The sequence below is a fragment of the Chlorocebus sabaeus genome, chromosome 12 (genome assembly GCF_047675955.1).
Source record: "Chlorocebus sabaeus isolate Y175 chromosome 12, mChlSab1.0.hap1, whole genome shotgun sequence".
In the NCBI taxonomy this organism is placed as follows: domain Eukaryota; kingdom Metazoa; phylum Chordata; class Mammalia; order Primates; family Cercopithecidae; genus Chlorocebus; species Chlorocebus sabaeus.
Genome location: NC_132915.1, coordinates 70,195,261 through 70,211,868, shown reverse-complemented (window position 1 = coordinate 70,211,868; position 16,608 = coordinate 70,195,261). Strand labels below are relative to the sequence as shown.

Here is a 16,608-nt window from a genome sequence, read left to right as displayed (position 1 = left end):
GAGACCCCACTTCTAAAAATAAAAAAAAACAATTATCCAGACATTGTAGTGCATGCCTGTAGTCCCAGCTACTCAGAAGGCTGAGGTGAAAGGTCGCTTGAGCCTGGGAGGTTGAGGGTGCAGTGAGCTGTTTGTGCCACTGCACTCCAGCCTGAGCAACAAAGTGAGACTATGTCTCAATAATGTAAAATAAAATATTCTTAAGTGCCAAAGAGCTATCTAAACTATGCTACTCTTCATGTAAGAAAGAAAGGAATGGGCCGGGCACGGTGGCTCACGCCTGTAATCCCAGCATTTTGGGAGGTCGTGGCGGGCAGATCCCCTGACGTCAGGAGTTCAAGACCAGCCTGACCAACATGGAGAAACCCCGTCTCTACTAAAAATACAAAAAAACTAGTTGGGTGTGGTGGTGCATGCCTTCATCCCAGTGACTCAGGAGGCTGAGGCAGGAGAATCGCTTGAACCCAGGAGGCGGAGGTGGCGGTGAGCCAAGCTCACGCCACTGCACTCCAGCCTGGGCAACAAGAGCAAAACTCTGTCTCAAAAAAGAAAAAACAAAGAAAGGGATATAAGAAGATATACCTCATGAGTGAGCCCAGGTGATCGAGAAGAGGAACTGCCCAGGTAGCTGACAGGACTGTGAGAAATAATAAACTTCTGTTGTTTTAAGCCACTTAGTTTTGGGAGTGGTTTATTATGCTACAGGAGATAACCAACACAGATATTTATATCTATAAAAGAGAGGTGCTGTCTTAAAATATAAAATCCATGGTATTGACTTTGGACTGGTTGGTGAGCAGAAGCTGGGAAGGCAATGAAGAGAGTACTGGTGAAGTCTGGAAGAGCAGAGAAGAAATTGCTGTGGGAATCTAGAGAGAAGTGAACCTTGTTATTCAGTGGCAGAATTAACTGGCAAAATTGTCACCTGCAGTAACGTAGAAGATAGAAAATATACCTAATGAAGCTGTAGATACAGTTCAGGAGGTTTCCAGATGGAATGTAGAACAAAATGTCAACTGCTTTTTAACCTACATATGACAAGATATGGGGAGAAAGCAAATAAAATGAAGAAAAAACTGTTCCATTTGCAAGCAAAATTTAGAGATAATGTAAAGATCCCAGGATGTGCTGGGTTAGAAAATAAAACTATTTTAACATTTTTATTCTTTCCAGCCAGCAAAAATCTCATAGGCCTCAGCATAAAGATCAAATCAGGCCGGACACAGTGACTAACACTTATAAAATCCCAGCACTTTGGGAGGCCAAGGCAGGTAGATTGCTTGAGCCCAGGAGTTTGAGACCAGCCTCGGCAATATGATGAAATCTCGTCTCTACGAAAAAGAAATGCAAAAAATTAGCCAGGCATGGTAGCACACACCTATGGTCCCAGCTACCCGGGAGGCTGAGGTGGGGGGATCACTTGAGCCTGGGAGGCAGAAGTTGCAGTGAGCTGTGATTGCACCACTGCACTCCAGCCTGGGTGACAGGGTGAGACCCTGTCTCAAAAAACAAAACAAAGTATGGCTGTACACCCTTTATTAAGATTAAAAAATATTTAAGGTGGTATATAATAGGCCTTCTCAGCTCGACAAAAGAATTTCTAAGAATCTCAAGGGCATTTTCCCACAGAAATCTGAGCCACTCAAATGAGAGAAAAGCTTGTTTGAAAAATTATGGATGTGGCTTTTGAAATATGAAATGAATCCAATCAGATTCACAGGAAGCCCATGCAGCTTTTTAGATAATTGTATTATTGAGAGTACCACAAGCTTGAACTGGTGACATAGTTCAAATCAAAAAGAAGCCTCTGGGGCCCCAGTATCCTATAGTCAGGAGCTAGGCTGAGAAAGCTACTCAGCTGCAAACGGGCATTTCTTTGGAAAAGGAAGGACTTCTCAGAGAGCAGAGTCAAGAATTCAGGTAGCAGAGCCAAGAGCCATGGAGAACAATGGAATAGGAAGGCACCAGGAGTAAAATGAGACCCTAATCAAGGAATTTTACCTCAGAGTAGGGGCCCTGGTAAAATGTGACCAGCTGGCTTTCAGAATTGCTATGGACTAATGGCTGCTATGCGCCTCCTATTCTACCCCCTTTTGTCTACTGTGGTTATTCTGTTCCTATCTCACCACTGTTTGTTGGGTGTGGGGGAGTGGTGTTGATAATGTATCTTTTTGGCTGATTGATCTCTGAATCACAAAGAGTCCCAGCTGGTGAACCTGAACCACATCTGATTCATGTCTTAAAATCCTAGACTTCAAGTGTGATGAGATAATCAGGTTGAGATTTTGGGGTACTGAGATAGGGATGTATCAGTCTATTCCTACACTGCTATAAAGAACTACCTGAGACTGGGTAATTTATAAAGAAAAGAGGTTTAATCGACTCACAGTTCCACAGGCTTAACAGGAAGCATGACTGGCAGGCCTCAGGAAACCTACAATCATGGTGGAAGGCAAAGGGGAAGCAAGCACCTTCTTCACATGGTAGCAGGAGAGAGCGTGAGCGAGGGGGTAAGTGCCACACACATTTAAACCATCAGATCTTGTGAGAACTCACTATCATGAGAACAGCATGGGAGAAATCTGCCCCCATGATCCAATCACCTCCCACCAAGTCCCTCCCCGAACATTGGGAATTGCAATGAGATTTGGATGGGGACACAGAGCCAATCCATATCAAGGGGTAAGAATATCTTGCATGTGGGAGGAATGTGAATAATCTGTGACCAAATAGGAACTATGACAGGTTGTTTAATAGCCAAAAATTCCTCCCATCTTCGTATGCACAAAGGTGGAATCTATTTCTCCACATCATTTGGTCTTGGATGGTCTTGTAACTTGCTTTGATCAATACAATGTGTGCAAATTCTAGAGTCTATTTCTCAAGAGGTCTTGTGGCTTTTATCTTTGCTTTCTTTTTTTTTTTTTTTTTTTTTTTTTTTTTTTTTTTTTTTTTGGAGACGGAGTCTCGCTGTGTCCCCCAGGCTGGAGTGCAGTGGCGCGGCGACCTCGGCTCACTGCAAGCTTCGCCTCCCGGGTTCACGCCATTCTCCTGCCTCAGCCTCCCGAGTAGCTGGGACTACAGGCGCCCACTACTGCGCCCGGCTAATTTTTTGTATTTTTAGTAGAGACGGGGTTTCACCGTGGTCTCGATCTCCTGACCTTGTGATCCGCCCGCCTCGGCCTCCCAAAGTGCTGGAATTACAGGCGTCAGCCACCGCGCCCGGCCTTATCTTTGCTTTCTGAGAATGCTGTCCTGAGACCATGATGTAAGGAAGCCAGTCTAGTCTACTGGAGGATGAAAACCATGTAAAACAGAGTCAAAGAATCCCATCTGATAGCTTGCATCAATTGCTAGACATTCAAGTCAGTATATCTTAGACATGGAATTCCACTGACTCTCCACCTGAATGTAGACACATGAGTGAGACCAGATGAAGCCTGTAAAGAAACTTTCCAACCCAAATAGAATCATAATAATTAAATCGTTATTGTTCAAAGTCACTTCGTCTTTGTGTGGTTTGTTTACAGCAGTAGACAATGGAAGCAACCCTGCTCTCACAGATCTTGCAGTTTAGTGGAAAAAATGACAAGTAAACCAGTAATAACAGTAAAAAGTGATGATCTTTATAAGAGGGAAGTATAGGAGAAGTATGGGAGCATATAGCAGGAAACTATAGCCTCCTTTAGTGGGGAGATAAGGGTTGAACAGAAGAAGCAACATTATCCCTGATATCTCAAAAATAAGGTAAAGGGAGTGGCATCTGCAAAGGCCCCAAGCTAAGAAAAAACTCAAGGAAGTTCAACATGACTGTCACATTATGGGAGCTTAATTAAAGCTGGTTGGATGAATAAATGAATGAATATGTAGCAAAGCATCATGAGTATATAATCCTTAAGGATTACACTGTAAAGTTGATTATGGAATTATATTCCAAAAATGTTTATAGTCATTTTACATATATATATATATTTGGAGACAGAGTCTCACTGTTGCCCAGGCTGGAGTGCAAAGACACAATCTCAGCCCAATGCAACTAACGCCTCTCAGGTTCAAGCAGCTCTTGTGCTTCAGCCTCCTGAGTTGCATGTACCACCATGCCTGGCTAATTTTTATATTTTTAGTAGAGATGGAGTTTTGCCAAGTTGGCCAGGCTGGTCTTGAACTTCTGGCCTCGAGTAATCTGCCTGCCCCGGCCTCCCAAAGTGTTGGGATTACAGGTGTGAGTCACTGCACCCAGCCTGTAATCATTTTATGTATACTTTTCTGTAGTTGTTCTTGGCTGGATTAATGTGTGGCTCAATAATAATAGTTACTGAAAACCTACGATGAGTTATGGGCTGTAACAAGTACTCTACATGAATTATTTCTATCCATAGCTACCTCGTGGTGTAGAAAGTATACCCTCACTTCATAGCTAAGGAAGTTAAGGTTCAAAGAAACAGGTTGAACTGTCCAAGCCCTGAATTCAGTAATCATGAAGTTCCAGAGCCACCTTCTGAGAAAGTCCATAAGGTCAGGGCTATTTTCATAATAATACGAAGACATAATTTGCCCTTTTCACTGTGTTGGCATTTGCACTTAGATTTTGAGAAAGCTCCTACCATTTTCTAACTTCTAAGAGTAGCTCAATGTGTTTAAATTGCTTCATGCAAACAATAGGGTTCGTGCTGCACACTGTTCCTTCTGGGAGTCTGGAATTTTGGCATATGCTAGGCAGAGGGTATCTATGTGACTGACTCCAGATAAAAATCCTGGAGTCCTAGGTTCATGTGAGCTTTCTTTGTCAACAAAAGTTTGTCTGACTGGTTGTTAAATTTATTGCAGAAGGAATTAAACGTGTTGCGTGTGACTCCACTGGGGGAGAGCCACTGGAAGCTCGTGCCTAATTTCCTCTGGACATTGCTCCATACACCTTTTCTCTTTGCTCATTTTGCTTTGTGTCCCTTTGATATAATAAATCCTAACTGGGAGTACAACTATATGCTGAGTCTCCCTAGTAAATCCTCCAACATCACCAAACCTGGTGGTAGTCTTGGGGATGGGGATCATGGGGACCCCTGACATACAGGTAAACTCTAAATAGGATAAACTGCAAAAACCCATGCCAAGACACATCATATTAAACTCCTGAAAGCTAATGATAAATTTTAAAATCTTGAAAGCAGCCAGAGAGAAATGACATATTACCTAGGACTGTTACTGAGAAACACCAATTTGAAGGACAGTGGATTTCTCATCTGAAACCATGGAAGTCAAAAGGAAATGGCACAATATTTTTCAAGTGCTAAAAGAAAAGAACTGCCAACCACGAATTCTACATCTGTCTTAATGATTCTTCAGGAATCAAATAAAAACATTCTCAGACAAAGGAAAACTGAAAGAATTTGTTGCTAGCAGACATACCCTTAAAGATTGGCCAAAGAAAGCTCTTCATACAGAAAGGAAAGGCTACAAGAATCTTAGAGCATCAGGAAGGAAGAAGAAACAACAGAAGAGCAGAAATACGGGTGCATAAAATGTTATTTCCTTTGTGAGTTTTATAAATTGTATCTCATGACTGAAACAAAATTTATGACACCATCTGATACCTAAGCAATAATACTTAAAAGTGCACAAGATAAATGGAAGTAAGGTTTTCACGCTTCACTCTAAAAAAGAAAAGAAAACAAAAAACCATAAATCAATCAAGATGGAATGCTTAAAAATGCTGAAGTAACCTACAGGAAGGGAAAAAAAGAGAAATGAGAACCAGAGGAAACAAGCAGAACACAAATCATAAAGTGGTGGACCTAAGTGCTAATACAACAATTATCTTAAGTGTAATTGGTCTAAATACACCAAAGAAAAAAGCCCACAGTCTGTGGGCCAGCAGGAGATGACAAAGGCAATACACCTACCATTTGGCCTTCTGGAGTTTGTTCCCTGCAAATCCAAGGAAGTATACTGCTCCTTCTGGAGGGCTCTGCCTAGAGACCCTCCTGGAGATCCTCTGCTGTCTCTTGGCTCAGGGCCTTGGGCCACGTTGCCAGCAGGAGGCTGCTTGCTGGGGGCCCGGCTCTGCCTGCTGGGTGCATCCTGGGTGCTGGGCAGACAGGGAAGGGCCTGGGGTCTGCAGGAATCTGGGCTTTGCCTTCCTTTTTGCTGTTCTGCCTCTTTTCGTTTGTTTTCTTCCTCTCGCTTTCTGGAAGCAAAGTCAAAGAGGAAAAGGAAAAAAATGTAAAGAGTATCACCTGCTCAAGTGTCTCTGTGTGAGATTTAAATTTTAAGAGGAGATATTTGGAAATTTGCATTTTCCAAGAGCAGTCTTTTCTCCAGATAAAATAAAAACCACCTCTTTTACACCAGGCCTTATAGCCCAAAAGATGATGGAGCTGAAAAGTTTATAGATCAGTCTTTGTGCTGTTGAGACACATGAGAGATAACCAGGCAACTTTTCTGAATGTGAAACATAACACATTCCCAACGGTGTGTATGCCCCAAGCTTGTGTGTGATCCCTGGAGCTACCTGTACCACCACCCGTTTTTCTCCTGTTTCAGAAGGCACACCAGAATGCAACTGAGAATGACAGTCAAAGGGATAACCTTGAATCTGCTCTATTCATTTAAAAAAGCCCATTGGCAAACCTTAATGATCATATAAAAAGTCACTTGCAAAGTACCTTGCCAGTGATTAAAACACACCTGTGAGTTGCAAATGCTGCCGTTAAGAGCTCTAGCTAATGAGTCAAATCCACTCATTTTACAGATGAGACCCAGAAGGTAGGGTGATTTTCAAAAAGTCACACATGAGTAGCTGGTGGCAAAGCTGGAACCCTTGGGTAGCAAGAGAACAGACAAGGGCTGGGGAGGAGGGACCCATCTAAAGATGAGTAGCAGGGTGACGCAGGTGGGTCTGACGTGGCTCAGAAAGGTAGCCCAGGCCCCTAACTAAGGACAAAGGAAGGGGCTGAGTTAGGGGCAGGATTCATTTGACCACTGCTGTTAATTTGTAGGGATTCCCAAGGCAAAGACAGGAGGAAAAACACAATTTCTGAGTCTCTCTCTCTGCTGGGCACTGAAGATACAGAAATGATGACCACAGATTTCAGGTCCTTCCCTTAAGGAATCTTCTACCCAGAAGGGGACAGCCAGGAAAACAAAGACCTAATTTATGATGGAAGAAATGTTATATTTTGTATCTATTTATCTTTTTAAAGACAGGGTCTTTTACCTAGGCTAGAGTGCAGTGTGCAGTGGTGCCTTCTTAGCTCCCCGCAGCCTTGAACTCCCAGGCTTAAGCGATCCTCCCACCTCAGCCTCCTGAGTAGCATGCGCCACCACACCTGGATAATTTTTAAATTTTTTGTAGAGATCGGTGGGCAGGGTTGCGGGGGGGGCGGTGGTCTCACTTTGTTGTCCAGGCTGGTTTTGAACTCCTGGGCTCAAGCCATCCCCCAGCTTTGGCCTCCCAAAGGGTTGGGATTATAGGCGTGCACCACCACGCCCAGCTGAAAAGGACTTTAGTTGTGTGCTCCTCACACTTTATTGGGCTGAATCACCTGGTATCTTGGTAATTATGGATTCTGACTTAGAAAGGCTGGGGAGAACTCAAGATTCTGCATTTCTAACAAGCGCCCAGGTGATCCAGGTGTTGCTGGCCCTCTGGCCACACCTTGAGTAGCCAGGCTTAAGAGCAAAGGAAAGTCTAACATGGACTGCTCACTATACCACTAGGTGGAATGAAACATACAATATGAAATGTGATTCTCCACATTGACACCAACTTTTTGTAAAGTCCACCTTGTTCACACATGAGCATGCCATCTTGATAGGCAACCTGACAAGGTGCAGGGCTAAGGATCAGACACAGAAGCATGAGACAAGGTGGAGACCCTAAGCTGACAAGCAGTCATAGAATCCAGACTGCCACGGACTACGGCATTTGAAGCAAAGCTTATTTAGATCTCAAGGGACAGGAAAGTCCCAGCTGACAGATACCTGGGTTACACTTTGATTTAAAACCTTGTCAACTTGTTAAATTCTCCTTCTGAAGCTCTTTCCTCCTGTATGGAGTAGCCCCTGATGTGGGGTCCAAGCTTGCTTATCTAACAGTTTTCTACTGAGTCCCATTACCAAGAACATGGCCAGATGGGTTGTGCTAACTCCTGTACAGCTCTGGTGTTTTTATTCGACTCTGGTTTTGTGACATCTTTGCCACCTGCTAATGACTGCGGTCTACAGGCCAGCTGGACAGCCTGTCATCTCAGAACTTGAGATTCATACAGATGCGAGTAGGCGCCATTTCAGTGTGATCTGTCTGGGACAAGGCTGCTTTTCAGAAGAAGGTGGAAGCATCTGGGTGGCTGAAGTGCTGCTAATAGATTTAATAGCCTTGCTCCAGGAAGGCAGAGGAAGGGCTGTGCTTTTTATCAGCACCGATGAGCAGGGCTGTTTTAAGGGAATGATATTGGCTCATTAGACAGACACATGTGGGTGTCTGTCTGGGTTGGCACCTATATGGATCTCACTGCCATTAAGGGGGACTCTGAGGTGACAAATTAGACTTTGTTATTTGAGCAGTCTCCTCTTTCTTTTTAGGAAACCAAACAGCTCCTTATTCAATTCCAAGAAGCCTCTCTGTAGCCAGTCCCGGGGCAAACCTTATCACTGCAGACCTTTCTGGGCCTTTAAACAAAGGCAGTCACATGAGGAACAGGGGATCCAGCATTTTAAAGTGGTCAGGACATCCAGAAAGCAAGAGGGCTTTGACTTCTGGAGATTGCTTTGGAGGGGAGATACAGGGGAGTGATTTTTCATTTTGGTAGAACTAAGTAAGCAGAATTAGGAGACAGAATGCAGTCATCTGAATGAATAATTAGCCCCTGGTCTTATAAATATAATTAATTTTTTTTAATTGATGCATTTTACATTAAAAAAATCTTCCAGGTGGCACATGGCCCACAATTGTGAAGTTCTTCAGAGCAGTGGTTCTTGATGTAATAGCAGTGATCACTGGATATTGGGGGAACCCACCCCCGATAATTCAATGTAGGTTCCTTTCTATTTTCCCTAAGTGTCAGCTGGTCTGAGAAATAAAGGGAAAGAGTACAAAAGAGAGGAATTTTAAAGCTGGGTGTCCGGGAGAGACATATGTCAGCAGGTTTTGTGATGCCCCCTGAGCCACAAAACCAGCAAGTTTTTATTAGCAATTTTCAAAGGGGAGGGAGTGTACGCATAGGGTGTGGGTCACAGAGATCACATGCTTCAAGGGCAACAAAAGATCACAAGGCAGAAGGTCAGGGCGAAACTAGAATCACTAATGAACTTCCATGTCCCGCTGTGCATGCATTGTCATTGATAAACATCTTAACAGGATTCAAGAGCCTTGAACTGGTCTGACAGAATTTGCCAGGCTGGAATTTCCTAATCCTAGCAAGTCTGGGGGCGCTGCAGGAGGCCAGGGCGTGTTTCATCCCTGATCTGCAACTGCATAAGGCAGACACCCCCAGAGCAGCCATTTTAGAGGCCTCCCCAAGAATGCATTCTTTTCCCAGGGCTGTTAATTATTAATATTCCTTATTGGTGAAAGAATTCAGCGATATTTCTCTTACCCATTTTCAGTAATAAGAGAAATATGGCTCTGTTCCGCCTGGCTCCCAGGCAGCCAGACTTTAAGGTTATATCCCTTGTTCCCTGAAAATCACTGCTATCCTGTTCTTAAGGTGCCCAGATTTCATATTGTTCAACCACACATGCTTTATGAACAATTTGTGCAGTTAACGCAATCATCACAGCATCCAGAGGTGAAATATATCCTCAGCTTACAAAGATGACAGGATTAAAAGATTAAAGTAAAGACAGGCATAGGAAATTATATGAGTATCGATTGGGGAAGTGATAAATGTCCATGAAATCTCCACAATTTATGTTCTTCTGTCACGGCTTCAGCAGGTCCCTCTGTTTGGGGTCCCTGACTTCCCGCAACAATTGGGGAAAAATGGAGTGGGATTAAAACTGGAAATTATGCATAACCTATATCCTATTTTATCTATATTGCTGCCTTAAAACTAAAGCAGCAGCAGTAACAACAACAACACAAACAATTCAGCTTCTGAGAGTTGAACGTGACCCCACATGTATGTGTCTCCCTGGGGAAAAGGTCCAGAACCATTGCTCATAGTGTAAGAATTTGAAAAAAACACAGTATATTGAGGGTGACACCCTCATTTGGTAGATAAGAAAACAGGCAGAGAGGTAAGTGACCTACCCAAGGCTACATGGTAAACTACAGACAGAGCCAAGATAGAACTCAGCTGCTTTATCTCCTGGTAAAATTCATCCCCATGACAGAGTTGTTTTTAAAAATTTCACCTAACTTCTTCCATTATTTAAAAAATTAATTGGGTCATATGAAGAAGCTGGGGATGCCACTTCAAACTAATCATTCACAGTATTTAAAAATGAGCTTTCTTTTTTATTTTTATTTTTAGAGACAGGGTCTCACTCTGTCACCTAGGCTGGAATGCAGTGGTGCAATCATAGCTCACTGTAACCTTGAACTTTTAGGCTAATTTTTAAAAAAATATTTTGTAGAGACAAGGTCTCCCTATGTTGCCCAGGCTTGTCCTCAACTCCTGGCCTCAAGTGATCCTCCCACCTCAGCCTCTCAAAGGGCTGGGATTACAGGTGTGAGCCACTGCACTCAGCCATACCTAGCTTTCAATGTAGTGTTTAGTCCTTAGCTCTTAGATTCAATAATTGTCCTGAAATTTAAATGTTTTTTTCTTAAGTTATAAAGAAATGTCAAAGATCTTTAATCAGGGCCGGGCACGGTGGCTCACGCCTGTAATCCCAGCACTTTGGGAGGCTGAGGCGGGTGGATCATGAGGTCAGGAGAGTGAGACCATCTTGACTAACATGGTGAAACCCCATCTCTACTAAAAATACAAAAAATTAGCTGGGCATGGTGGCGGGCGCCTGTAGTCCCAGCTACTCAGGAGGCTGAGGCAGGAGAATGGCGTGAACCTGGGAGGTGGAGCTTGCAGTGACCCGAGATTGTGCCACTGCACTCCAGCCTGGGCGACAGAGCGAGGCTCTGTCTCAAAAAAACAAAACAAAACAAAACAAAAACAAAATTTAATCATGAAGGTACACTATGTTATAAAGGTCTATTTTACTTGTAAAGCTTAGAACAAATATCAGAAAAAGAACCAATATTATTCTAGTTGATATGAAAAATTTTTAAAAGTTCTATGACACAGCAAACAACATTTCTGCAGGAAAATTATTAACATGGCAGAATATTAGTGGATAAAATAGTCCCACCTTTCTCTCTCTCTTTTTCCTACTATGTGAAGAGAAATTGGGTAGACGATAGCTTCTAATGGGCTGCTAATTTAGTCTGGTTTGTACTGTCTCTTTTAGAACAATTGTTGTAGCTCTTCAGAGGCTCACAGGATAAGAAAGTGAGAAAGTCAACTGGGGATCAAATCTTTGACAACATCTGTTTCAGGTCCTGTGCTCCACAGGGTGAAGAGGGGTTTCCAGATTCTCAGCTGATGGGACTGGGGCTGTCTACCCAGGAATAAAAGATTTACAGGACACAACGCTGCTTCACATTGCTCAAGGGCTATTGTGGGGCAGAGATATTCCCCCAAAGCCCCCTAAAACCAAATCTAACACTCACAGATAGAAATTTTTACAAATTACTAGCCTGGATGGAAATCTGGCAAGAAAAGGGCTAAAAAGAAGCTGAGTGATCAGAAATTTTAACAAATTTTAACAAAAGCTGATCAAGGGCAGTAAGTTAAATGACTTGAATGTACGACGGCTTCAGCATCTCAGGAGTGGATATATCTATTTGTGCAGTATGGCAAACTCTTGACTCTGGCCCTGCATAGTTGGAGTTATGGAAGTTGGTATTTTTTCTACCCCACTATGTGCCTTCTAAATACTGCGACCCATAAGAGAGTTCTATTTGCCCACTTTTGACACGAATAAATTAATTCTATCAGACACTGCAGAAACAGGCAGGCTCTTTCCCATCCCATGAATATTCAGGTTTCCATTGCCATGAATACAAGACCTAGTGAGGTCTGAGAGAAGTGATTAAAATGCTTCTACAGAAAAGAGAAGTCTACTTAGTGTGTCCAGTTGTACTGATTTAACCCAGCTTTGCCTAAATGCTGCCATTCTAATTACTTGTCCTGGTGTAGGCTAGGGACCAATCGATATTTGTAACTTTCTCAAGGATTTAGGAGAATATTGGTGTGCTCTGTTCTGTTAGTTTTGAGGCTAATAGGAAGAGTGTTATTGAATTACATTATAGAATTGATAATGGTAGCTTGGCACCACTCTCTTAACAACGAATGGGATCAACAGTGGCATAACTGAATGAGCCAGATGGTTATTCAATCAGATGGTTGCTAGCATCTGGGGACAGCCTCTAGCATGGGCTTGGCTGGTAGGAGGATTCCCTTGAACCAAGTAATGGTAGGTAGCTTGGCCTTGAGACTTAGATCCATGTGCCATCTCTCTTCCTTACTAGCTGTGTGACTTCAGGCAGGCTAACCTTTTTGTGCCCATCTCTGCATTTATAAAATGAGATTAAGGACAGCTGTCATGTCTACTTTTTAATATTTATCTATATTTGTAATATCTAAAATCCACATTATTCAATCGGGCTTCCATTTCTTATGGGTATGTTTTTGGTTCCTAGAGACAAATTAACATCAACTATTTGGCTAAGCTTCCTTATATCTTCTAAACAAGAAACAGGGTATTTACCTGTAGTTGTTCTTCCCAATATTCTCTTTTTTTGTTTTTGAGATGGAGTCTCGCTCTGTTGCCCAGGCTGGAGTGCAGTGGCGTGATCTTGGCTCACTGCAAGCTATGCCTCCCAGGTTTACTGCCATTCTCCTACCTTAGCCTCCCAAGTAGCTGGGACTACAGGTGCCTGCCACCATACCTGGCTAATTTTTTGTATTTTTAGTAGAGACAGGGTTTCACTGTGTTAGCCAGGATGGTCTCGATCTTCTGACCTCTTGATCCGCCCACCTCGGCCTCCCAAAGTGCTGGGATTACAGGCATGAGCCACCGTACCCAGCCCTTCCCAATATTCTCTAAATCTGGCAGGGATAAGACTTGTAAACAGTGTGAGTCTAAAAAGTTTACAGAATCATGGTTTCATGTTCAAGTACAGACAGCGGTCAGCCCCTTTGCTCTGGTCTTTCTTTTTAAAATCAGAACACAGACTGTTATAATCTGTCAAATGATAATTTTCTCATGACCAATATTCAGGGAGTTGGAAACCAAATGAATATATAAGTGTCAAAGAGTGTTGTGAGGAGAAGTGGTATATAATGTGTTTGCTGCCTTGAACAAGACAAACAAGTTAAAGTTGTACACTTATAGAGAGTCACAGTATAAGAACTGAAAGAGACCTAAGAGAGGATTTGGTCCAACCTTTCCATTTGACTGATGGGGAAACTAAGGTCTACAGTGATCAATGGCTTATGTAACGTTTTAGACCCTTTGTAGGGGAATTTACTGAACATTTATTTATTGAATGCTTACTATATACCAAACATTCTAAGGTACTAGAGATGTGGAGGTAAATAACACATAGTCCTTGTTCTCAAGAAACTGACAATCGAGTTGGGGAATCAGACCCATACGCTCCTGCCAATAGTGAGTTCTAGATGTGATGAGTGCTAAAGGAGAGGTAACTACACAGAGCTATGGGAGGATGTGGGAGGCACTCACTAATTAAACAGGGGGAGAAACATGCTACATATGAAGAATGAGAGGGGAGTAAACTGAGAGGTTACTTCAGGCAGAGGGAGAAGCACGCATGAGCAGAGACTCAGAAGAGATCTCAAAGACCAGCTCCTCACATAATTTTTTTTTTTTTTTTTTTTTTTGAGACAGGGTCTCTGTCTGTCTTCCAGGCTGGAGTGCAATAGTGTGATGTAGCTCATTGCAGCCTTCACCTCCCTAGCTCAAGTGATCATCCCACCTCCCTAGTAGCTGGGACTACAGGTATAAGCCACCAGACTGGCTAGTTTTTAAATTTTTTTGTAGAGACAGGGTCTCACTATGTCTTGAACTCCTGGGCTGGTCTCAAACTCCTGGGCTCAAGCGATCCTCTTGCCTTGGCCTCCCAAAGTGCTGTGATTATAGGCATCTTTACATAATTTAAAAAATTCCTTATACACTATCATGGAGAGATGATAATTCCACTTCTGTTGGATCATTTCCAGTGAGAGGAAAATATTACCTCATGAGACAAAAAGATTTAGCTCTCACCTTTTCAGTTGGTGTTGCATGGTGTCTAGGAGTTTGTCAGATTTTTATCTCTTCATTGTCACTGAATAACAGGCATAGAAATAGCTGATCTTTAACTCCCTCTTGAGGGAATAAGAAAATGTCGTGTGTCTTAGGACCTTTGACTTACAGAATGTTAGAGCTTGGAGGGACGTGAGAGATCATTTAGTCCAGTGGTTTTTGTCTTTTTGTGTGTGACTCATGGACCCATTTGGAGAATGTATAAAGAAAGTCTATAGATGCTCTCCCGCAAAACGCATGTGTGCTTCTGACACAAAATGCTGTGTACAGTTTCAGGTATTCATGGATCCCTGAAGCCCATCTTGAATTAAGAAACCTTCTTTCCATTTTACTGACGAAAATCTGAGGCTCAGAGAAGTGGAATGGCATGAAAGAGAACAATGGAAGTAATTCCCCATGGGCCAGATGACTTTGTGAGCAGATGAGTCAGACACATGGGCCAACCATTAACAATCTGGTGATGTTCAGGGAAGCATTGACTAATTACCAAGTGAAAAGGAGACGAGCAGTAGCAATGGAAGTGTTATGAGCAGTTTTTTAAAAATCTGAACGTTGGTTTATGAAAAGGGGATTTAGATTTTTCTCTTTGGCTTCCAGGGGTAGATTCAAGTCCAAAGGGTAGAAAAGAACTTTTGCTAGACAGAGCCCTCCACTAATGGAATATGTTATCTTGAGAGATACAGGACTTCTTGCTCTTGACTTTTTGGGGACACAGAACCACCTCTCGTAGAAGGGACTTAAGCATCACAAGAGTTTGAACTGGGTGACCAAAACTGGACATGATGATGTAACTCTTAGAAACATAATCACATATACTAGCTAGGAAGAAGCTCAGGTCTCCCAGACAGCATGGTAAGTGAAGTGAAGAAAGTTCAGGTTGGCTGAGATATCAGGTGGGAGGGTGGTGGTAGTGGAGAGAAATGAGACTTAGAAATGTAAGTGGAAGTGAAAGAAATGTTGAAGGATCTTACAGAGCACCATGGCTGGTATTTAAGAAAGAGGGGGCTGGGCGCGGTGGCTCATGCCTGTAATCCCAGTGCTTTGGGAGGCCAAGGTGGGTGGATTGAGGTCAGGAGTTTGAGACCAGCCTAGCCAACATGGTGAAACCCCATCTCTACTAAAAATACAAAAATTAGCTGGTTGTGGTGGTGCACACCTGTAATCACAGCTACTTGAGAGGCTGAGGCAGGAGAATGGCTTGAACCCAGAAGGTGGAGGTTGCAGTGAGCCGAGATCAAGTCACTACACTCCAGCCTGGGCCACAGAGTGAGACTCCATCTCAAAAAAAAAAGAAAAAAAGAATGAGGGCTTGTATAGAGTGGTGGTAGCACAGAAGCATGAAAGCAAAGGCTATCAAAGGGGGAATGCACACAATCAATGGTAGCAGCCCTAGCAAGCACCTAAAAAGGCCAGAACAGAGACAGACTGTGGTGATGAGCTGTTTCCATCTGCATGTCTGTGTGTTGCAGAGTCTGAAGTTATAGTGAAAACAGGACATGCAAATGGAAACATCCAATGATCTAAAGTGTTGGCAAGTGACAAAAGCATAGCAGAAATGCCCACTAGGCAACTGAAGATATGAGATTAGAGTTCCAGGAGGTCAGGGTGTGAGACAGATTAGGGGGCTATCTATAGACATGAATTAATTTAAAATTTAAGAGTAGATACATTTTCAATGGAAAAAAGTATAGCATGAGTAGAAGTCTAAGAAGTTCGCCTTCAAGGCTGACTGCAGTGTGGAGATGGAATAATTTAAAAGATGTGAGAAGGGAGAGTCAGAGAGTTACAGGAGATCTGAGATTCGAGTGAAATAAGAACCTGGCAAAAAGCAAGCTTCAGGGTAGAAGGGTGATCAACAGAAATATGGTTTTATTTTAGTGTACACTCAACTGTGTGCTTTGGCAGGTAAATTATAGTAATGTTCATTTTGGCAACAACATAGGCAGTGCAGTGTGAATTATAAAGTGCTTTTAAATTGATTATAGATATATGTTAAATAGCATTTTCTAACATTACCTGCCTTAGTAAATATCACTACAACTTTTTTCTGTCCCAGTTTCTCTTTCAGTAAATTAGAAATTACTTTACTTAAGTTTAATAAGTGCCTTTCACATCCTCATTTTAAGGAAGATGATTTCTGCCATCCTAACATAATAAACTGGGAAAGGTACACCAAGGTGACATGCTGTGCCTGGGCCAGCTTAGTCAATGAGGCAGCAGCAGCAAGGACTGAGTTTAGCATCCCGATGTTTGTTTCTTCAAGCAAGAATTAAAAGCAAA

General features: G+C 42.6%; 1 protein-coding gene across 7 annotated transcripts in view; it reads right to left on the bottom strand.

Moving 5' to 3' along the window:
- The window catches only part of INVS (inversin), a 234,741-nt gene that overhangs the window by 46,947 nt on the left and 171,186 nt on the right, over positions 1–16,608 (bottom strand). For all 7 annotated transcript variants that reach the window (XM_073021805.1, XM_007968584.3, XM_073021807.1 and 4 more), the window contains one exon: positions 5,901–6,184. In XM_073021805.1, coding sequence (XP_072877906.1) covers positions 5,901–6,184 — 284 coding nt within the window. The remainder of the gene's footprint in view (positions 1–5,900; positions 6,185–16,608) is intronic.